Raw genomic sequence first — 23338 nt, forward strand, 5'->3', positions numbered from 1 at the left:
GATGAATCAGTGAATTTTGAAATACCCAAAAATTTCCAGCTTCCCAGAAAGCAGATCAAGGATAATTCCTGACAGCAAGAACACAGAGCAGTGGAAAAATATTACTTTATAACTTGTGCTTATAATGTACACTGGGAACACACACACTCAGTGTGCAATCATGTCCAAAGTAATACTATCCTGATTTTTTTTTTTAGTGTACACTCACTCCAAAATTTTCCATTAAAAACATGAAAACAGACAGCTCTCATTATAAAAAAAGAAAATAAAAGGAAAAGGAGAGCAGCTGGTTTTGTCTCAGTGACAAAAACCACTCCATCAGCTTGAATCAACCCCAAATATTGTTGATTTTCTTTGTATTTATTATTTTTTGTCTTCTTTTTAAACCATCCCAGACTTGAAATGGTTTTGAATGATTTTTAGTGGGGCACAGGGAATAAATAAGTATATTTCATTACTGCTGGCAGAATAAAGACGAAATTTAGGAATTACTGTCCACAAATCACTCCTGACCAATCTCTTTAATGGTGAAGACATGCAGTGAAGTGTTTCTGCCCAGGATGGCATTGAAATTCCAACCTGGAGTCCCAGCCTGGCCTGCTGCTCAAGGCTGGAATGCCCCTGAGCTTGGCATTTGCCTTTGCTGACCTTCAGAGGTTCCTGCCAGACCCTGGTCAATGTTCTCCCCGATTTAACTTCTCCTTCAAGTTGCCACAAGCCCCATGCCACCATCCAGGCTGTGACTGGAGTCATGGAGCAGCACTGACCCACCGACCTCTGAGGGACTGCCAGCTGCCAGCTGCACCTGGCACTGCTCCCCACCACTCAGATTTGGGGAGCCCAGCCAATTTTCCACCCAGCTATCAGTCCATGTGTCCCCAGCGTGGCTCTGAAGGTGCTACAGGACTGTGTCAAAGGTCTCCCCAAAACCACCACGTACAGCACAGGCACTGCCAGCTTTCCCAAAAGGCAATTGAGCACCTTTTGCCCTTGGAAGCCCATGCTAGCTGCTCCAAATCACCTCTGTGCCCCTTCAAGGAATGGACAAGAAGCCTCAAAAATTGTTTCCAGGAGGTTTTGCTGTGTAGTTTACCCAGGAATTAAGGTAAAGCTGCTGTTCCCAGATCCTCCTGCCGGCAGTCTTTGAAAATGGGTCCAGTATTTGCCTTTCTGCAGCCATCAGGAAGCTCTCCTGACTGCCATGACCTTTCCAAGGTGACAGGGAACTATCCCACTGCAGCTCTGGAGTCCCAGTAAGCTCCAAGTCCTGCAGCTCCAGTTCCATTGGGTAGCTCACAGTGCTTGGCTGGGATGGAGTTAATTTTCTGCACAGTGGCTGGGATGGCGCTGTGCCTGGGATTTGTGCTGAGAACACAAAGTTCCGGGCACAGATAACTCAGGGATGTTCCCATTATTGCTGAGCAGCGCTTACACAGCTCAAAGCCCTTCCTGCTCCTCACACCACAGAATGGTTTGTGTTGGGAGGGACCTTAGTAATAATCTTGTTCCACCCCCTGCCATGGGCAGAGACACCTTCCACTATCTCAGGTTGTTCCAAGCCCAGTCCAGCCTGGCCTTGGGCACTTCAGGGCTCCAGGGGCAGCCACAGCTGCTCTGGGCACCCTGTTTCCATTAGTGAGTAGGCTGTGAGTGTGGAAGAAATTGGGAGTCAGGACAGCTGACCACAAGTGACCCCAGACTATAGAGCACTGTGCTCAGCAATAAAAGCTGGGGGAAGAAGAAAGAAGAAGGGATGTTCAAAATGATGGCATCTGTCTTGCCAAGTCATAGAATCATTAGTGTTGAAAAAGGGATCATTGAGTCCAAGCTGTGCCAAATCCCCACCTTGTCCCCAGGTCAGAGCACTGAGTGCCACGTCCACCCTTTCCTTGAACACCTCCAAACCTCCCTGGACAGCCCCTTCCACTGTTTACAACTCTTTTCCATGAGGAAACTCCTCCTGATGTCCAACCTGGCCCAGCCTGAGGCCGTTCCCTCTCCTCCTGTCCCTGTTCCCCCCCAGCTGTCCCCTCCTGTCAGGAGCTGTGCAGAGCCACAGGGTCTCCCCTGACCCCCCTTTTCTCCAGCTGAGCCCCTTCCCAGCTCCCTCAGCCTCTCCTGGGGCTCCAGCCCATTCCCCAGACCATGACACTGAATTAAAATATCCTTTGGAATGCCAGCTCCCACTATAAAATCCATAGGGGAGCAACCCTGAAATACATGGGAGGAGGGAATGGGCCAAAATGTTTTGCCATCCCTTGAAGGAAAACAGGTTTTGTGAATTAAACCAAACCTTGTTTGGTTTAATTCAGTATTTTTATGTGGATGTCTCCTCTCAGTTTTCCCCAGCAACATGAAAAATACACCATAATGAATCAGTACCATAAAACCAAATAACTGCTGTTACCTGGTTTTTAATTAAAGGACAGGCGTGTCACTAACAAAAGCACAACTGAATCCCAAATACTCCAGCCAACATAAATTATCGCTGTGGCTCTGTTCAGGGCAGGGGTTGGCAATAAATGCTGAGATAAGATAACACAGCAGCAGCTGCATGGCTAATGAGGGACTCCAGGAACACCCATGCATGCAGGGACACACTGCATTAATATTCCCTGCCCGTGTCCAGCAGACACAAAGACAACATACCTGGAGCAATAATGAATCTACAGAAATTATTCATCACGACAAGACTCTCAAACACTGCATGTAATAAGCTCTTCTTTGTGGCTTTTCTCTTTACTAAACAGAATTACCACTACAGAAATGTTTTAGGAGGTTTGCATAAAATTCTGAGTGGCTGAAGGGTAAATTATTTTTCAGAACACCATAATTTCTGAATTTATCTGTATGTAGGCTGCAGAAAGCATGGCAGTGCAACAACCAGGTTATTAAAATTTGGAACATACTTCACAGAATCCCAGAATGGTTATGGTCAGAGGGGACCTATAGAACATCCCATTCCCCACCCTGCCATGGGCAGGGACACTTCCCACTGTCCCAGGCTGCTCCAAGCCCTGTCCAGCCTGGCCTTGGGCACTGCCAGGGATCCAGGGGCAGCCACAGCTGCTCTGGCACCTGTGCCAGGGCCTCCCCACCCTCACAGGGAAAAACCTCCTCTTAATACCCTTCCTGCTAATATCTTATCTAAACTTACTCTCTTTTTAGTCCAAATCTATTCCCCTTGTCCGCCTTGTCACAAAGTGCTCAAGACTCCAAATTCAGAGGTTTCTGTAGCCTGAGTTTCCCTTTTCCCAGCAAAACTCCTCCAATATTTATCACTGAACACCACGAATGATATTTATTATTTATACATCAAAAATTTCACCTCAGACAAAGCATGGGAAGTGAAGTTTCACCTTAATTACATCATGTAAAGTAATTAACCCCTTTATTACAATTCTCTGTACATCAGACCACCACAAAATCAGCAGCAAAGTCACCTCACCAGGGAATCCAGGTGCCTCCAATCACTTTCTGTCTAGCGGTATTTGATTTAAATATCCCCAAATTTCAATAAAACCACTGCTGACTCTAACAGTTGATCTCATGCCTTTGTTCTTACAAGAAGGCAACTGAAGAAATTAGGAAGTTGTAAGCAAGGAGAAAGTAATTTCCATTTTATTTGCACAGAATACTTCAGGTTCCTTTTCAGCCACTCCAAGAAAAAAAGTCACCTGAGGTCACATTACAGCAAATCACAGCCTTTATGGTTGGTTTTAAAAATAACAAACTCTCTTTTGTTGAATGGTTTTATATCATCTGAATGAAACACATGCCTTCCTAGAAAGATGACCCTTTTTTATACATGCTGTCACCTGCCAGGGTTATGTTATTGCTAGAAACAGGCAGTTCAGCTGCATTTTTATCAAGGAGCAAAAGTTCCATGTCAGCTCTGAATAATATCAGTACTGCCACTATTGCCTTTCCTGCTGAAGACTTTGTACCACCTATTAAATAAACTCCACTGTGCTGGGCATTTAACAGCACTGTTCAAACACTGGTTTGCTGCCTTGCTGGATTTTGGGCTGGCTTTATTTGCCTGGTCTCCAATTAAACCTGCTACCTCCCACGTTACATCACATCCATGCCCTTCAGCACAGAGATACACACGTGGAACTCTACCCCCAGCTCTTGTTAATGAACATATTTCTACATCAGAGCATTACCTTGGCTCTTCTTTCCAAATTACATGTTAAGGTTTTCCTTGACATCAGTAAAGGGAAAGATTTCCCTGGAAAAGGTTGAGTGGGGGAAATAAAACTGCTGAGTACTGCAGGCCCTTCCCTAGAGCCCATCACTTGGAAGAGTCTTCATGCTGAAGATGTCTTGCTGCTCCCGTTCCCAGAGCATCCCTCTTTCCACTCCTCATGTCCCTGATCAGGTGGAGGTGTCACTGATACTGTCCTTGAGCAGCCAAGCAAAGCTTTCATGCTCCTCCCTTCCTGCCCACCAACCTTGCATGCTTTCCCTGCTCTGCCATGAAACTCCTGACCTTCCCACACAATGGGATGGGCTGCTCCTTGGCTCTCTGCAAGTCCTGCTTAGGAAAACTAAGCTGAACCCATCACTCCTGGCTGCTTCCCAGGAAACTCTGCCCACCAGCAGCGTAAAGGAGCTAAATTCTGCTCTCATGACAGTGCATCTCTAGGTCCTGAAGGCAATTTGTGGTCACAGAAGCCCAAGCCACCACCAGTCTGGACAGGATTCCCAACACCAGCCTCCCCTCCCACGGCAAGCACGGAAGACGTGGAGCTCTCACACCACAAACATCCCAACGTGGGGTGAACGTGGCCTCCAGGCCAAGATTTTTAACAAGAGCCTTGCTGGGCAGGCCGAGGTCCCACCAGCTGTGAAAGCACACGAGGCAGCAGAACAAACTCAAAACCACCCTGGCGAGGTCACCCACAGCCTCAATGTTTGCCCACAAAGAAGTTCTCTGACCCAGCACGAGAAGCCAGTGACATTTCCTGCATGTGGATCCACTTGAGGTCTGCCTGATCTCAGCAGACGTGTGAAGGGCATCTTTACAACTCGGGAAGCACAAATATTTGTAACATCAGGAAACTCTCTGCTTGCTGAGTCAAGGAATTCAGCTCTCCTTCCTGCAGCTCGCTGGCAGCCCTCACTTTCTGCTTACCTCAGTGCACTGCTCCAGTTCCCTGGCAAGCACAAAAGAAATAAAGAAGTGGCCTTTTTTTAAACTTGACTTTAATGTACATACTCTGTACTGTCTCCTCTTTAGTCTTAAAATAGTTCTTCCAAACAGAGCTTCATACATTGCTGCAGAAAGGGAGTAGCTGGCAGTTCAAACATCCTGTACCACAGCACTTCTCTCCTCTACAAATTTCTTTCCACAACACATATTATGATTTTCTAGCAGTTTTTCCCCAAGCCAACAGCAGCTACAATATCCAGCCCATCCTTTTTATAGCCAAGCACACAGTAATCCCTTGTTGATTCAGCTACTACAGAACATTTTACCACCCTGAGGAGTCCTGCTCCATCCTTCTGCTACACTGAGGATTTACAGTAACTCACAACTCTACTGGATTCTCTAGCTCTGCCCTGCAATTAGAAGCCTGCTCATCTCACACCTAAAACTAATCAGCTGTGACAGCTTTGCTACCATTTGTCCTTTGGAATGCTTACCCTTTAAATCTCCACTTATCCTCAACTAAGATAAAAGTACACGGAAGGGAAATTCTCCTGAATGTAAACAGAGGTATTAAAGCTGAAAACATTTTAACCAATATTTCAATGTATCAGGATAGAGCCAGCTATACAATCAAGGAATCAAAGTTAGGCATAATATCTTTGTGACAAAAGCCTGCCTGTCCTGCCAGCATCCATCCGCCCACAATTGCTTTCACTCCAGTTTTCACACACAATTTTCAGTACCTGGATCATCCTCCTGCCATCCCCTCAAGCAAGTGAAGGCACCACTGCTCAACTCAAAGGAGTAATAACTCTGCCTTCCATGCCCACAGAGAGCAGATAAATGAGCTCCTGCTTTGAAAAACAAAAGCCACAAAGTCTAACTTTGAAGACCTTGACTTCACAAGCTCTCACGCACAGAATAGTTCAGGTGGGAAAAGACCTTGATGGTCATCATGAGCAACCATGAACGACTTCCTGCTCTTACAAAATGTCCCTTCCTAAAAAGCCCATTTGGATTTTCAAGAGAGCATTGCTTACAGGCCTCACAGTAGTTTAAAAGATGCACTTCAAACCTGAAACTTCCCCACACAATGTGTTATAAAGTCACTATTTTTTTTTAGCAGGACATTTAGAGGTCAGTCCCAACTGGCACAGGGCAATTTTAAGCGCTCTTTACAACATAAAGGACTTATTAGAACATACATATCTTGGCAACATTTCTAACTGAAGCATTTTAATGCTCAGTAATATATATTTGATTTAAACAAAAAAATATTAACACATATGCAAAATTCTTGGTGTGAAAGTAACCACAAGCAAATTTGGCCTTCAACAGGAGATAGCTGTGATTTTTATCACCACAAGCTCCCAATTAATAAGAAATTTCTTCTCTATAAATCTATCAAAAACAACAAAGCTGTTTTTCCCCAAATGCATTTGTGAGCTACAAATTTATTCATAATTTTAAATGTTCTAATGCACACAACCTATGACAAACCATGAAACAGCTTCACCTCATGCCTGAACAGTGCCCCTGTAGCAATGCACAGAGAAAAAAAATCCAGACAACATTCACTAGCGAGCAATGTACTCCCCATAAATCACATTACTGTACAGTTTGGGATTAGGATGAGTTGCCACTAGCAACAGAGCCAAAAAAATCAATTCTGTCACTATATATAGAGAATTCTTGCAACCTCAAACGTAGCCAATGTTTTCAGCAATTTGTCTCAGAGAAGTATTAGCAGTCCAGCATGTGATCAGAGGAACATGACACCCAGACACAAAACAATGCTAAAACAATCGTTTTTCCTTTGGTAGAATAAAAAAAGAAAACAAAAAAGAACTGCCAGAAAGCTGCTGGTGAGTGTGAGCATTTCATTCACCCTTTTCAAAATAAAAGCGTGCCCTCTTTATAGCATTAACATTCACAACAAATACAAGGATTGGTTTCAGAGCTTAAGTGTATTTAAAATGAACACTAATGAGTTTTTGTTTTAAAATGGGAAACTAAGCAAACATTAGGGAGAGATACAATTTATACAAATACAACGGTATTTTTCTATAGCTTCCCCAGACCTGATTCATCATATCCAAGGCATTTCCCTTTCAGAAAAGAAAAAACAACAACCTAGGATGTTATAATTCAGACTGTCTACCAGAAGCTTTTAGAAAACAGGAATATGAGGAGTTTCTTTGATCCCCATTTGCTTAACAGCAAGAAGCCAAGGCACATTTCATCATTCATGCTTCTTATTTCATCCTGGATCTGCAAAAGGTTTTGTAGCAGGCAACAACCACCTTGGAGTTCTTACTTTACTCATCTGTCACATTTTAGGAATCTTGACAGTGCCACCCAGGTTTATCACAAAGACTTCTCTCCTTTCTTTTCCTACAGTCTTAATATGAGCATTTCAATTTTAAATGATGCCCTTCACAAGGTTTCATTGTCACTAACACTGATGTAAGTCAAATTCTGTGTTTTAATGGATTCTACAGGTAATAATAATTACTATAATGGGTTTTTTCCTCAAAGCACAATCACCCTGTTTTAGAAGAGTACAGTACTGTTATTTTTTTAAGTCAGTAAAATGTAACAGTTCACTGAAAACGTGGCACAATTTCTAAAATCCATCTGTACATAAGTGTCAGAATCACAGTATCATTTAGGTTGGAAAAGACCTCTGAGACCCTTGAGCCCAAGTTTTGACTGATCACTACCTTGCCACCACTGAGTGCCATGTCCAGTCATTCCTTGAATACCAATATTCCTTATAAACTTTTTCCCCAAAGGAGAAATTTCAGTCTACTGCCAACCAAAAAAAGATAGGGAAAAGATATCTGAAATGGCTCAAGTCATCCTGTCTTCTTGCCGCTGACAAGAATATTGATCTTGTTTACTACCTGCAGCACCGCTGCCTGCTCCAATCACATATAGCAGCGTAATGCAGTTAAAACCATTGTTCCTGAGCTCCAGCAAAACCAGAACAGGGCTGTTAATAAAGGTTGGTCACAGAATCACAGACTCCCGGCACTGTTTGGGTGGGAAGGGACTTGAAAGATCCATTAGTCCCATGGGCAGGGACACCTCCCACTGTCCCGGGCTGCTCCAAGCCCTGTCCAACCTGGCCTTGGACATTTCCAGGGATGCAGGAGCAGCCACAGCTTCTCTGGGACCCTGTGCCAGGTCCTCCCCACCCTCCCAGGGAAGAACTTGCCCCCAAAACCCAACTACCCCTGCTCTTTAGCAGCCAGAAGTCATGCCCCTTGTCCTGGCATTCCATGCCCTTGTCTCAAGTCCCTCTCCATTCTTCTTATGGGCTCCTTTCAAGTCTTGCAAGGGCCAATTAGGTCACTCCGAAGCTTCTGTTTTCCAGGCTGAACAATCCCAATTCTCCCAGCCTTTCCCATACTGCCAGTTCAGCAGCACAGCTGGGTGCAGAGAAGGCAAAAGGCATTTCAAACATCCACCGAGCTGTGTCAACAAAAGGGCCCAGCCCTCCTCTAGCACAGTATCGAGCTAACCTGCTAAATTTAGAACAAAAAAAAAATCACAACTACGATGGACAAACTCCTCCAGCAGAGAGATCCACTTGCTCCCTGAGAGTAAAGAAGTGTTTGGATGCATGGAGAGATGAGGTCTTGGTTCTTAACTGGACAACATCGCTGTGCTGCACCTCCAGCAGAAGGACCTGGCAGCGAGCAGAGAACATCAAAGCACCCCACCAACTCAAAGGAACTTCTCAGGGCAGATCAAAGCTCCAGGCACTTCATAAGCCGGGCCCGGGGTGTTCCAAGCACCCCCTGAAGCCGGGAACAAAGAGCAGCGAGGCCGTGCAGCCGCATTCCTGCGGCACCGCAGAGCCCGCAGGGACAGCCAGCCAGCCTCGGCTGCGGGACACACCAGTCATACGGCCAAGTCTCCCCAGGAAATCGGGAATAACAACACAGCCATGCTCGGTTCCAGGGAAAAGAAATGCGCCTTTGCTCCTCCTTGTGCTGCTCTTTGTTAGGATGGAGAGAAGGAGAGCAGGCTCTCACCAAAAGGAGAGGGAGCACACAGGGAAGCAAGTGCACACAAACAAAGGGCATTTTTATCAGTGACACATTAGAGGATGATCGAAGTCTTTACACAGGTTTTAAAACTATTTCTTGAGGACCAAATGCCCAACAGACAGAAGATTCAGCTCCTCAGGCATTAGCGATCAAGTTCAGCCATCTTCACCAACAACAGGCAGACTGCAACACCAACTTCAACCAGTCTTTGGATACTATAATCAAAATTCTGCATATTTCCAAATGAAAAACTCCTGTAAACACAAAGATTACCTTCACCTCCTCAGCAGAAAAGCCTAAGCTCCAAATGCTTAGAAAAGCTAGAATATAGGGCCTTCTTTGTTTTCTACGCAGCTGATTAGCTCATAGCAATTAACTACAATCTGCTTTCACATGAATTAATATAAATATGGACAAACAATGTCTAGAAAAATTTTGTTTGCACTTTTAACCCATTTGCACATAATGCACATCATTCAAGCTCTGCATACATTCAGCCAAATCAGAAGGTTTTAGGCAGATGCTCCCCTGAAAGCCTGTACACCACAGGGGAAAAGAAATGAGATTCCCAAGGAGAACTAGTGCACTTCCCAAGCTTTCCCAAGTCCTCTCAAGTCTGCCACTATTTATAGTGATTCGAGAGACTCAACACCTCCCACACTGTTACAATTCTGAGCCTTTGCTTTGATTTGAAACACACAGAAAAGAGCTAAGAAGGAGGTACAAACCAGTCTTACTGCAACTGCAGAAATTACTTTTCTCTCATCTCTCTTCTATTACTGGGTGGGAAATGTGGGATACAATGAATAGCTCCAACTCCCACTAACAATCCCAAAGACACTAGTTGTACAAGTACCCCAAAAATACTAATGTTTGCTAATACTACAGAGAACTGATGTTCTTTAAACTGCAAAGAAAAGATGAGATTGCTCAGAGATCCAGAGGAAATCACATCATGAGCCTTGAATCTTTTGCTCCCAAATTGCCACATTTCAGAAAGAGAGTATTGGTCTCTGGAACAACCTCCCAGTCCCAGGAGATGCATGGAGTCCCCACTGTGGAGGTTTTCAAGATACAGATGTGAGGTAACTTCAGACAGGCTCCTTTGCCTTGTAGGGTTGGATGAGACAGCATTTTGAGGTGTGCCCTGGAGCCAAATCTACTTTTAAAGAGCATCCTGGTATTGTTGGTACAGTGAGGCATCTCAATTTTACCACCTTAAACCAATGCCACAGGAGATGGTTCAATAAACAGGTTCAATTCAAATATTTGTGCTTTGCTGTGACTCTTGTCAAACAAAACCCCACCCTTGTGATGGTGCCCTCTTAATCTCACCAAATCACACAACCATGGAATGGCTGGGGCTGGAAGTGACCTCTGGAGACCCCCCAATCCAAGCCCCCCTGCCAAAACAGGTTCACACAGACCAGTTTGGAATAAGCCCAGGGAAGGAGATTGCAGAACCTCTCTGAGCAGCCTCCTCCATGTGCTCTGTCATCTCACAGCAGTTTTTCCCCTCATATTCAAGGGGAACTTCCTGCATTCCAGTTTGTGCCCGTTGCCCCTTGTCCTGTCACTGGAAAGAGTCTGGCCCCATCCCCTTGGCAGCTGGCCTGAAATACTTGTATGCATTGATAAGATCCTCTCTCAGCTGTCTGTTCTCGAGGCTGAACAGCCCAGTTCCCTCAGCCTTTCCCCAGAACTGAGGTGCTCCTGGCCCTCATCATCTTTGTATCCTCTGCTGGATCCTCTCCCTGTCCTGTCTCTCTTCACACAACTCTGGCTCAACAGAGTTGAGAAGAACAGAGGAAGAATGAGAAGACAAAGAGGAAATTCAAAAGCAGGACCTCTTTCTTAATTAGGTGTTACTAGGCAGTGATACGTACTTGTCCTCTTACTCAGCCAGCTCAGATCACAGAGAGATAATTAGAAACAATTACACAAAATCAATTAACATGAAAGAAAACTTCATAAACAACAAGCACATTAAAATAACATGGGAAACCACTGCCATCTACTCCCTTTCTCACCAGTGGCAACACAGCTGAAAATAAGCAAAGTACATTTAGAGATAAGACAGGCTAAAACCAGCCTGGGAACACACCAGGAATATGAAAAGCAGGTGCTAGAAATCAAGGCACCGTAACACGGCCTATTATTGCTTTTCTGAATATTCTTTTTCATTCACAAGGCAATCTAGCCTGTCTTTTCTGCCTCTGCCTGGCTTTAGGATGGCAAGGCAATGATCTTCAGGTCAAACATTAACAGAAATTCAGCAGCCTAGCACATGGCAATGTTTCAAGACAGAAATTCCCAATTATGTCAAGAGATTACAACTATTTTACTCCCTACTGAAAGACTGAAAAATAGGGGTCAATTTTACTTCATTTTTCAAGAACTTCAGCCCCTCATCTCTGTCACTCTGAAATAAGAGCAAAGTAATTCCACCTTTCACACAGTTAAGTGATTTCTTAAATTCCCAGTTTGCAGAGGATGCCAAGCTGAGCAGTGCAGTTGACACAAGGGAAGGACGGGACCATCCAGAGGGAATGATTAAATGGGATATTGGGAAGGAATTCCTCCCTGGGAGGATGGTGAGGCCCTGGCACAGGGTGCCCAGAGCAGCTGTGGCTGCCCCTGGATCCCTGAAGTGTCCAAGGCCAGGCTGGATGGGGCTTGGAGCAACCTGGGACAGTGGGAGGCGTCCCTGCCCATGGCAGGGGTGGGAATGGATGAGTTTTAACATCCCACTCCCACCCAAAACCATTCCACAAATCTATGATTCATTCTTATATTCAAAGTTCTTTAAAGGCACTTCTGATCTGAGCTCATCTCAGAGTATCATACCCTCAAGAAAAATTGTGGCTTGCTCAGTTTTTTGCCTCCTCCCTTTTTTTTTTCTCCTTCAAAAATGCAAACAGAACACAGCAGAGCCCCCTCAAAAAAAACCTTATTTATGCTCAGGATTGTATGTATTTAAACATGGCCATAAGTGCCAACATTTTCCCCACTAAGACTGGCTTGCATCTGGCTAGAAATAACTCTACTCAGTGGCTCTACCACCATAAATCTTCGAAAGTCTTCTGCATGGCTGAGCTCTGCTCATAAAATTAGGCACCAGCGCGTTTTGTCTGTCTCATTAAAAGGATGTTTGGTGGAGCTGGCGCAGGAGGAGAGAGGAGTGTGTGAACAACCTTCCCAGAGCCACTGGGGATTGGCCCAAACTGTTCTCACAGTGCCACAAAGAAAGAAACGCTTAAAATAACTCCAAAGGCTCTCAGAAGGAGCAGCTCCGAAGGTTAGGAATCATTTTAAAAGTCTGAGAATGGAATCTCCATGCTTACAGTAGCACATAGCAAAAAAAAACCAACCCTAGATTTCAATAGCTTATTTTTGTAGTTACTCTTTTTCCTCAAGTTTCAATTGGAAATATTCCATTTGCTCCCTAAATAAACACAAGCCAAGACTTACAACCATTAATTCCATACTTTCCCTCTCTTTCCTCAAGTTTTAATTGGAAATATTGCATTTACTCCATAAATAAACACAACCCAACACTTACAAGCTTAAAGTCAATAACAAGCCCCCAACTTAACATAGTCCTACCGTGCATTTAGGAAAAATGTTATTAAAATTTTAAAACCTACTATAAAAACCAGTCAGAAAAGTACCACATTGAGCCATTATAAACCAGTTTATACTGCAAACATTTGACCAAAGCAGCTTGGGTTTGATAAGGTTTTAGCTTTTTTTCAACTGCCAGTTTTTAAAAGTATAAATGCAGTGTAAGTATCAATTTTCTGTGTGCTTTCATATGCAAAAAGCAATCAAGATGATTAAACAAGGTCAATGATTTTACTCAGCAAAAAAAAAAAAGTTTAAAAATCAGATGCATATTCATCAGAAAACCAAATTCACCACATGTAAGATAAGATATTAGTTGGGTCAAAAGTTCACTGGGAGCTGGAGAGGCTGATCTCAAGGACCAGCTGGGAATGAAAAGGAAAGTAAGGACACCAAGTTCTTTGCAGCCAAGATAACCATGGTACATCAGCCCTTTTCTGGGGAAAAAAACCTAACAAAACAAACTCACAACCTCTTTTTTACCTCTGCCTCCCCTACAAGAAATATTTACATGGTGTAGGATTTGGTAATCCCATTCCCATGTTTTTCAGGATGCTGGAATTGACAGGGCACAAGGTTTCTGAGGTCTTCTGATGGGATACTGACAAAGGCAGCAAGACCTGCAAAATAAACCTTTTGGCAGGAAACTAAACAGAACCAAAGGCTGAGGCTGGGAAAAGGCTCTTCCCCCACAGGGTGGTCAGGCACTGGACAGGGAATGGTGACAGCACCAAGCCTGACTTCAGGAAGCCTCTGGACAATGCTCTCAGGCACAGGGGGGGTTTGAGGTGTTTGTGCAGGGTCAGGAGTTGGACTGGATGATCCTGATGGGCCCATTCCATCAGGATATTCCATGACTCTGTGACAACACACCACCACCATAGGAAATGAGGCCAGGCTACCCCGATTGTGCCTGGAATGGGAAGAATGCTCTTCCTCTCTCCAGCACAGCTCATCCTGACCTTTGTGGGATGTCCCCTGCAATTCCCCTTACCCAGGGGTTTCAATAAGAGCTGGGATGAAAAGCCCTGAGAGAAATCCTTCACCACAGAAGTGATGTGATGAAGAAGAAAGAAAACCCAAGAACACCTTGAGTTTGAGCAAGTGAATCAAAAGAATAAATTGTTGTTCCTTTAGAACCACCCTGTGCCATATATTTTAATAAACATTGCAATTGTCCCCATGAAAATCTGTACCAAAGGCAACTTTGCAGGACTCCATGACAGCTGCTGGTTTCCCAGAGCTCTGCCAAGGAACATCGTGGTGAAAAACAAGAGTTGGGTCCAGGAAAAGCCATGCTCGGATAAATTCGGGGAAAAAAAAATTCAAACCCACAGGACTTTCTGCAAACTAAAGAGTTAGTTCTTTAAAAATGGGGCATGAGTCAAAAGTGAAAATGCAATTTTTGGCAAGGAGTACTCAGAACCCAAATCCTCTTGTTATGTCTTGGAAGACAAACTCACATGAAAGCCACAGTTTAACAGAACAAGCCCAGGGTCTCCTGAAGGTCCTTAAAAATCAGACTTCCAGAGCATGTGTTGGAATTGCTTTAAGAAAAAAAAGCTCCTTCAAATGCAAACCTCAGAGAAAAAAAATGGGGAAAAAAAGAATTTTCGTTCTAATGTGAGAAATGGTTTGTTGCGCCTTTTTTACACTATTCTGCTATAAAAAAGCAAATAAAATCTTTTGATTATTTAACTTTCATCAGTTGAAAGATACTCAGAAATACTAAAACAGGGGATCCATTAATTTTTGTATGTCAGGGATGAAAAAAGAAGAAGGAATGTGGTCCATTTCTCAATTCCACTGTGCCAAGACAGGCCTGAATCATTACACTGTGGCCATGTTTATACTAAAACTCTTCTTTTTTTGCTCAGAACTTGGATTTCCACACCCAGTAGGCAACAGCTTTTTTTAAAGTACATTCCAAGCTTCCCTCAAACAGTTCCAGTCAAAACATCACCAGATTTTAATTCCGTCAAGAATGTGAGCATCTCATTAAAGCCCTGCCTAATTATAGGTAACGTGCCCAGACCACAGATTCTGTGGTATCTTTATATGGAGTATTATTCAGAAGTAACTGCACCAACTTCTCTCAAAAATTCTGAAATTTCTGCTCATTTGGTGTTACAGCAAAGAATTGTGTGTCCTCATTTAATTAGCAGAGCCTGGGGAAAAAACCTGAAAGTACAAAATAAAGTCACAATAATTACTAGTGGCAAGAAAGATCAACCCAGGAGGAAAGAAATGTCATCAGCTCCTAAGAAGATTGGAAGTTTTAAAGAAATAAATATTCCAGTCACACAAAGGAAAGCCTCAAGTGTGAGTCAAACCCAGGAAAAATAACGTTTTGCACATGGTTTTGGGGAATTTTTCTGATTTTTCTGCTGCTTTCCACTTTGGCAGGTTGCAGGCTTCAGAACCTGTAAGCACAGCAAATCACTCTGCTCCTACTGAAAATAAAACCCCAAACACCAGAGGCAAGAATTGCATCTGCTGAATGCAGGGAATGACCTTGAGGGAAAAAGGAAGGACACATTTCGCAGCAGGATAAAGGGAAAAAAAGAGGTGGGCCTGCTCGTGGACAGATGAATTTTTTAAAAAGGGGCTTATCAGATACCACTAGCCAGAGGCAAACATGCTCTGCAGCCCAGGTTCAGGAATACCCAAATAAATTGCATTCCCTGCAGCTGGAGACTGGAAAGAACAGGAAGAAAGGTAAACTTCTCACCAGCACCATGCCTGGGGGCAGGAAAAGCAGAGATTTCTCAAAATTATTCCGAATCTCTTACGGAATTCTAATACATATGGCTACACACACATGTAAATACATATTATTTGACAGCTTTTTTCTCCATCTGCTCCTCCTTCCACAGCTCCACAAGGCTCTTCCCTAACACAGAATCTTTTAAGGGATCTTGTAGATTTGCTGTATTTAAAACTGGAACTGCTGCTGGTCTCTACTCCAGACTCAGCCCCAGCTGCCATAAACCTTATCAGGAACCTGCCAACGCAGCCAGCCAGATTCCAGGAGCACAAATTCCACCAGGGAGTACAAAGTGTATCCAACAGCAAAAGCTTCCACAGAGCATAATTGAGCACAGAAAATGACATGTTAAAACGAGCAGGAACTGGCTGGCTACAGATGTAAATTCATTCATACTTTTACATTCTTTTTTTAAAGATCTGTGCTGCTCGCTCTGGCTTGTTATGACAGGCTGAGGAGTTAAAGGAGTTCTCTGTCCTCATCCTGGGCACAGAAACACAAATCCTGCCCTGGAATTATTGCTTCCCTCACAACCTGCAAGAGGGACAGCCCAGCAACAGCATCCAAGACAGGGAAGGGCTCACACTGGGAAGGAAGAGCCACAAGATCTCCTCACTTGGCTTAACACATCTTCAGTGGCCCTGCTGCACATTAAACAGGAAAGATCTCAGGAATAGAGAACTAATTAAAATTCACAAGGTCAGAACTGGATAAAGAAAGGGAGGAGATGAAGCACCTGGGAGGAAAAAAAAACCAAAAAAAAGAAGTTGACAAATTGGAAGGGAGAAGGAATTGTCAGGAGGCAGAACTGTGGAGGAGAGGGTGAAAGATAGAAAATCACAGAATCACAGAATATTCTGAGCTGGAAGGGACCCACAAGGACACCCCACAAAAGCAAGGCAGCAGCAGAAGAAAGGTGAATAACACAGAGAAATGCAGCTTTATCAAAAAGAACGTGTCAGGAGGCAGAAACCACAAGGACAGAAGAGGGAAGGAAACAGAAGGAAGCATTTGTACATAGATTCACATCTCTGTCAGTTGCACAAGTAGATGGTGAGCCTGTCTTTCTGGCAATTCCTTTTAAATAATGAATGAGAAAAAAAAAACCCTGAAAAAACTAAAATCAGGAGCCAGCAAATGAAAGGACTGTATTGTTACTCCTTCTCAGCCAGAAATCAGGCAATCTTTACATCTCATTTCAAATGACTTAAAAGGATGAGGCAACGTAGATCAGCACATCCAGACAGCCAAAACGAGTTAAGACTTAAATGAGGTGAATTTTCCAGAGCTGTAACTCACAAAGCAGCAGCTGTGCCTTCCACAGGGGCATCAGGCTGGGCTTACACAGTGACTTTAAACCCGTGCGAACCTGGGCTGCTGTTGAGCAGCTTTGCTTTCCCTCTCCTCCCTTAGGTACTCCTCATTCCTCCTCCCTCCCCTGCCACACTGGACCAGGGACTGGATTTATCAAAAAACCTGGGAGAAAAGCCAGGGAAGGTTTGATTTCAGGTGGGAGAGCTCCCTGATCCACAGAATTCACCCACCCTTTGCTGCAGCAGAATTAGCTGGACTAGCAGACCTGGCCCTACATCTTTAGTCCAGACTAAAATTAAAACAGGCATGTAAGCCCAGCTTCATTCTCTCTAGCAAAACACAAATGTGAAGAAGCTTTAGAAAGGACATCTTAGGATACCTCAGCAAAACCTGAAAAGGCATAACAAGTGCTTTGGAAAAGCAGACCCCAAGCCTTTGAAAAAGCAAGGCCCAATGTTTGATGTAAGACAATTATCACTTAATGAGTTTATAAAGTCTGTAGCACATAAATACCTCATAGAAATGCCAAGTTGAATTAAAATGTGAATCATACAGAGTTCTTTACAATTCTGCAGGCACTGGTACACACACAAAAGGAAAGCATCCCTCTGTCCCTGTAGACCCTGGCTGTGACTTACTTACTACCATCAGTCAAATAAGGCAATCTTAAAATCAAAATAAAATACATGAATATTGCTAATACCTCTAATAAATTCAGCCATTCACAGCCCAGCAAAAAAAAATTAACTCAGTGCCTAAAAGCAGCCAGTGTGGATGGAGTGAAGGACTCCTTGCCATAAATGTTGAAGGGTTTCCAGATCACAGCAACAAAGCCTACATTTACCTGTCAAGGAAAAAAACCTTTTTCTCCATCCCAGTGGCAGAAAGACAACCTTTTTTATGGTAATGCCAACACAGATCTCCCACATGAAGGCATGAGATAGCTTTAGTGAGCTACAGAAGATAGACAGATGTCATGCCTAAAAGTAAGCCAAAAGACCCTAAAAGCATCCTGAATCACTTGTTCCCCAAATTCCCCACTCACTGAGCATGAAGAAACGTAATAGAAGAGCCAAATAGAGATTATAAACACAGAAATGTATTTTTAAATCTATTTGCTAACACATTTCAAATACATTGTTTATTAGAGCCTTGTCAAAGAAACTTCAGCTTTAGTGCTACTGAGCTTCCACAGAGGAACAACACAGTTTGTTAAGACTGAAATGGACACTTGGTATTTTTTAAAATAAATACTAGAATTTTACATAGTGTCAAAAGCTATCAAAAAAAAAAAAAAAAGGGTAGTTAAACACATATACCTCAACCCTGACCAAGATTCCCCAGTTTTGCATAAAGATATCAAAGCTGCTGGTACTGCAAGCATGCTTTATGGGCTGGTAGGCTGCCAAAAATCATCTGCTAATACACCAGACAATAGATGTATTCTGCTGGAGAACTTTCTGATCTTTTCCTCCTATCACTTCTCTTTAGTTGCACATAAAACCCAACCGAAGCAATAGAAAAAATGCGATTTGAATGCTTGCATTTATGTGCCAACAAACCAAGCAATTATTCCCAATAAAGTAACTTTTCCAAACATGCATTGTTAATCACTGGATTGCAAGCCCTGATTCAGTGTTTCCTGTTGCCATTGCAGCACTTCAGTTTCTGGAATTCTGAGCACAAATTTGCGCTCCTGCGGTGCCCAAAAGCTTCAAAAACACTACCAAAGGACCCAAACTCTTCTGAGCCTTGATAAACAAATGGCACTGTGCTCAAATTCCACACTTTGGGATAACAGCAGGGGCTTTCTGTGAAAACAAACCTTCCTTCCAGAGACAGAAAGATCCTGTGTGTGGTTCCAGCTTTCTGGAACGCTCCAGAACCACGGTGGCTGCATATCCTGAATCCAGCCATAAATGATGGGATATTGGGGTGAGGCTGACACCCACATTCCCCCAGGAACATCACACCCTGACCAACACCATGGAGCCCCCAAAGCTTCCCCCCCTTCCCAATCCAAAGGCCTCTGCATCACACACCAAGATCAGGGCTTGTTCAGCAAATGCTTTTAACCCCAAATTCCCTGGTTCTGATTCTCTTATCTGATATTTGAACAAATCACTGACAGCACTGAGCTGTCATACCCCATCTCATCATCCCACTCTGAAAGAATGTTTAATCTGTAAATCCACACAGCAATTCTGCAACCAGAGTGCTGAACACACTCAGTGACCACAGGAGTGAATTAAACATATTAACCCAGCTTCTTAATCCCCAACATTAAAATTCAGAAATTTAATTAACTGCAGAAATTAAATTACATTAAAGGAAGATATTTTAAGCTGGCATTTTCACATTTTCCTGGGTTTGTATCCACAGGCTTATGACATCTTTCAGCAGAACACAGGCTGAAGTGCTCATAAGCTCCTGAAAAACAGCAAGTGCTAACAAAACCTGGGCTATGGCCGCAGTACCCAGCCTAGATGCTCTAAAAATAAGTTTCCATCTAAGGGGGGGAAATTCCTTGGATCAGCCTGTTACTTATTACTCAGCATTTGCGTGTTACACACTCCCCAGAATAATCTTAATCTGAGGAAATGAACGCTGTGATCTTTCCCATAGGAAAAAAAAAAAAAAAAAGTGTTTCAACACCCAAAAATACAAGGGGGAGAAAAGGCTCCAGCCTTGACATTCTGCGTTATGGAGGACACTGATAAACAGAACTTCATCTGTCAAAGCCAAACACTTGCATTTAATATATAAACATCAACAAGGAAATCTCATTTAAATAATTAACATGTGGACTATCCACTGCCAAAAAGAGCAGGGCAGCAATGGACTTCTGCTGAATACTTTACAGGAAATGGAATGATTAATCCTCCATATAATGCCAGGTACCCACTCCCAGCATATTTTGTTAAAAGCAAACCTTTAATTTCAGGAGAAGCAAATCACATTAAGTAAAAGGAATAATGAAACCCCCACAACTGATGTTGTGTGGATTTTCTCTATTGTTTTGAACCCATGCAGAGTTTTAAATTATAAATGCAGATATCTTCTTGTAACTTTCTGGTAAAAAAATGCAATCTGCTTGAAAGTGCTTTTCAAAGCTATCTCTAGAGAAACATAAATCATCAGTGGCTTTAAAATATTTTAGTAATTTTAGCAGCCTTTTACAACTGGCAAATCAAAGTCTCAGTATATTATGTAAATAAATATTGCTGAAAAGACCAATGCTTTCTGGATGTTGTTTGTGAGTTTCTTTTAACATTTCCCACATTGAAGAGAAGAAAAAAAGGGTTTGCATTGTGTTAGCTCCAGTTATAATTTCCAGCTGTGTCAAAACTTTAACAGCCTAAAAGCAGGAAATCCAAAGAGGAAATTCCATCGTCAGTTCCTGAATTTTGTAACTCAAATGTTCTTCCAAAAACTGGACCTTAAAGGAATTTTGGTAACATTTTCTGTAGCCTTACCTGATATCTTCCAGTAGGTCACATTCTGCCTGATGCTTGGCCTGAAGTTTTGTCATCTGCTCAACCTGAATGTTTTTCAGCTCTTGTGTAACTTTCACCTACAAAAAACCCAAACAAACCCAAGGACCACTTATATTTTCCGCAGTTTAAGTCACATTTCAACAAGAAAACAAACAAACAAGCCCAAGGACCACTTATATTTCCTGTCGTTTAAGTCACATTTCATCAGGGAAACAAACCAACCAACCCAAGGACCACTTATATTTTCTGTAGTTTAAGTCACATTTCAACAAGAAAGCAAACAAACAACCTGGGAAAGGCTTCAGAAGGTCAGCTTTACATTTTTAGTACTGTTGTAGTTTTCCTTTGAGCCTTGTGATCCTGCACAGCTAAAATTCCAATACTTTGGGAACCTGCTTGGTAACTGGCAAGGAGCACCAATGGCCCAGGTATTGGGAACAGTTTGGTTTTGGAAGGGAACCTTGGAATTGTTTTGTTCTTGTCTTTTATTTAAAAAGAGGTCTTGGTATTTAAGCCCTCTAGTGATCACAGGGAATCCACATATCGGCCTAGAAAATGATCACCAATATCTCTGAACACATTATGCATTCATGAGGACAGAAATGCCAAACTGTTACTGCAGAGGGAAGAGAAATTCACAGAGGAAGAGGGCACCCATCTCCCTCTTCTTCACTAGCCAGGCCAAAAAAAAAAATCCTAGATCTTATCAGCTTCTCTATTTTAACTCTGAAAACCATGCCCCAGCAACAAGCACCCTTTAATCACAACATCACATAAAGACAAGTTTTTCACATGACACCAGAAAAATAAATCACGTTTGCCCCTGAATTCAAGCAGAAAAAGTGCCTATTTTTAACGTGAACTATCAGCATTTTTGGTTTTATCTGTATCTAAAAAAAAAAAGATCAACTCAAAATAAATAAACCCACACGACACAACCCAGGTAATGGAAATAAGCTCAAATGAAATAGGACAGGCAAAGAAAAGGAGTAAATTAAAACTGAAATAATTGCAATTAAATTGGTTTTGTTTGACAAAACCAGAGTCAGCCCCTAAAATAAGAGGCTGGGAGGCAGGAATGAGAGACCTTCACTGCAGCTGCCTGCCAGGGCTGCTGGGGAGCTCTGGGCATGACAAGGGAATCCTGCTCACGTTCCCTCCTCTCCTTGGCACTGTGGCAGGGCTTTGCCAGGTGCAGAGCTGGGCAACCTCCTCTCCCCACGGAGAATCCCACATCGAAAATCTCCATCACAGCCAGAGCAGCCCAAAGCGGGACATGGAGCAGGCACGGGTCTCACTCAGCCCCACGGAACTCCTGCCCGCACAGGAGCAGCCTCTCCATCCTCTGCACACAGCCCGAGCATTCCGCACAGCCCCCAAAACGAGCCCAGAAACCACCACGGAGCAGCTGAAGGCAGCTCAGCTCTCGCAGATACCAACCTGCCTAGCCAGACAAGCCACACGGGGCACAGCGTTTATCCCAAATTTCCATTCCCGCTTGCCTCCGCTGCCACCCCAGTCCCCCCGGTGGGCAGCGCCCCACATGCCCACGGACCGCAGGGTCACCCGAAGAGCCTCCCCGGCGCATCTGCAGCTCGTTCCCATCGCACGTGGGAACGAGTGGGAAAACGCCGCACAATTCCGGCTGCCCCTGCTCCTGTGTGCGCTCCTGTGTGCTCCTGGCACACGCCGGGACAGGCTGCGTCCCTGGATCAACTCCAGACGTGACCTTCTTCCCCAAGACAACCAACCCCTCGCGGCTGGCACCGACGCGCCGCGAGAGCCCCCGAAATTCCCGTGGCAGCACCCCACAAGCAGCACGACCTCTACGTCTCCGTGCAGCCGAGCCCCCCGCAGCCGCTGCCCCCCTTCCCAGCCCTCCGTGTGCCTTTGGAGAGCCCCCGCTGGAGAGGGGAGTCCCTGACGGAGCGCAGCCCCCCTGCACCTCCATCCTCGCCAGCGCGTCCCCATCCCTGCCCTGTCCTACCTCCCATCCCATCGCACCCCACCGCCCCTCTGTGCCCAGTGCCCCCCGGCATCTCCCCAGGACCCACCTTGCAGGGCCACCCCGGCCAAAGCCCCCCGGCCCCCAGCTCCCCGCTGCATCCCCCACTCCCTTCCCAACACTCGCGCTCCCTCTCCGAACCTCCCCGCAGCCTCCCCCAGCGCACAGCCCACCCTGCGCCCCCCTCCCGCGGCCTCGGAGCCCCGCATCCCCCCGGAGCCCAAACCCAGCCCCCCAGAACTGCCTTCAGCCGCCCCCCGGCCCCTCCGCGCACGGCCCCCCTGCGCCGGGCGGGGGTCGCACCTTCCTCGGCGGCGGCTGCATGGTGGTGGTGGTGGTGCTGCGCTGGGTATCCACATCAATTCCCTCCCCCCGGCAGCAGGATGCGGCCCCCGCTGCAGGAGGAGGAGCGGCAGGAGGAGGAGGAGCGGGCAGCGACCGTCTCCCTCCCGGTTCGGGGCGAGTCCCGGTCGGCGGGAGGAGCGGGGAAGGAAGGGAGGGAGGGAGGCGGGGAGGGATGGCGGGGGGAGGCCGCCTCTTCCTCACGGGCCGCGGAGCGGCGTCCCGGCGCTGGGGAGCGGCGAGGGAAACGAGGCGGCGGAGGGAGAGACTTCGGGAAAAGACGTGGTGGGGAGGGGGAGAAAGAAAAAAAAATAAAAGGAGGAAGGAACAAGAAAAAAAAAAAAAAAAACAGAAAAAAAATCCCGACGCAGCGAGAGGCGCTCGGCGGCCGCGCGCGCCCCTCAGCGGCCGGCCCGGGGCCTGCGCCGCCCCCGGCGGCCGCCATGGGCAGGGGCGGGGCGGGAACGCCCCCGGCGCGCGCGTGGGGTGCGGGGGCGCGCGGCGGCCGCGGGGGGGCGCCAGGGGGCGGCGGGAGGGGAGGGGGCGCAATGGGGACACAATGGGGACGCAATG

The 23338-nt window shown here is 45.0% G+C and overlaps 1 protein-coding gene across 4 annotated transcripts in view; it reads right to left on the bottom strand.

Moving 5' to 3' along the window:
* Positions 1 to 23077, bottom strand: part of FCHSD2 (FCH and double SH3 domains 2) — a 120759-nt gene extending 97682 nt beyond the window's left edge. For 2 of the 4 annotated variants that reach the window (XM_030945194.1, XM_030945106.1), the window contains exons 1-2: positions 22727 to 23077; positions 20398 to 20495 (exon numbers count right to left, since the gene is read on the bottom strand). In XM_030945194.1, the coding sequence (XP_030801054.1) occupies positions 20398 to 20495; positions 22727 to 22747 (119 nt within the window). In that variant the 5' untranslated portion in view covers positions 22748 to 23077. Of the gene's footprint in view, positions 1 to 20397; positions 20496 to 21858; positions 22172 to 22726 lie in introns of those variants that run through there. The other 2 variants (XM_030944932.1, XM_030945019.1) reach the window with 2 other exon arrangements.
* Between the last annotated feature and the right edge of the window lie 261 nt (positions 23078 to 23338).

The sequence above is a fragment of the Camarhynchus parvulus genome, chromosome 1 (genome assembly GCF_901933205.1).
Source record: "Camarhynchus parvulus chromosome 1, STF_HiC, whole genome shotgun sequence".
In the NCBI taxonomy this organism is placed as follows: Eukaryota; Metazoa; Chordata; class Aves; order Passeriformes; family Thraupidae; genus Camarhynchus; species Camarhynchus parvulus.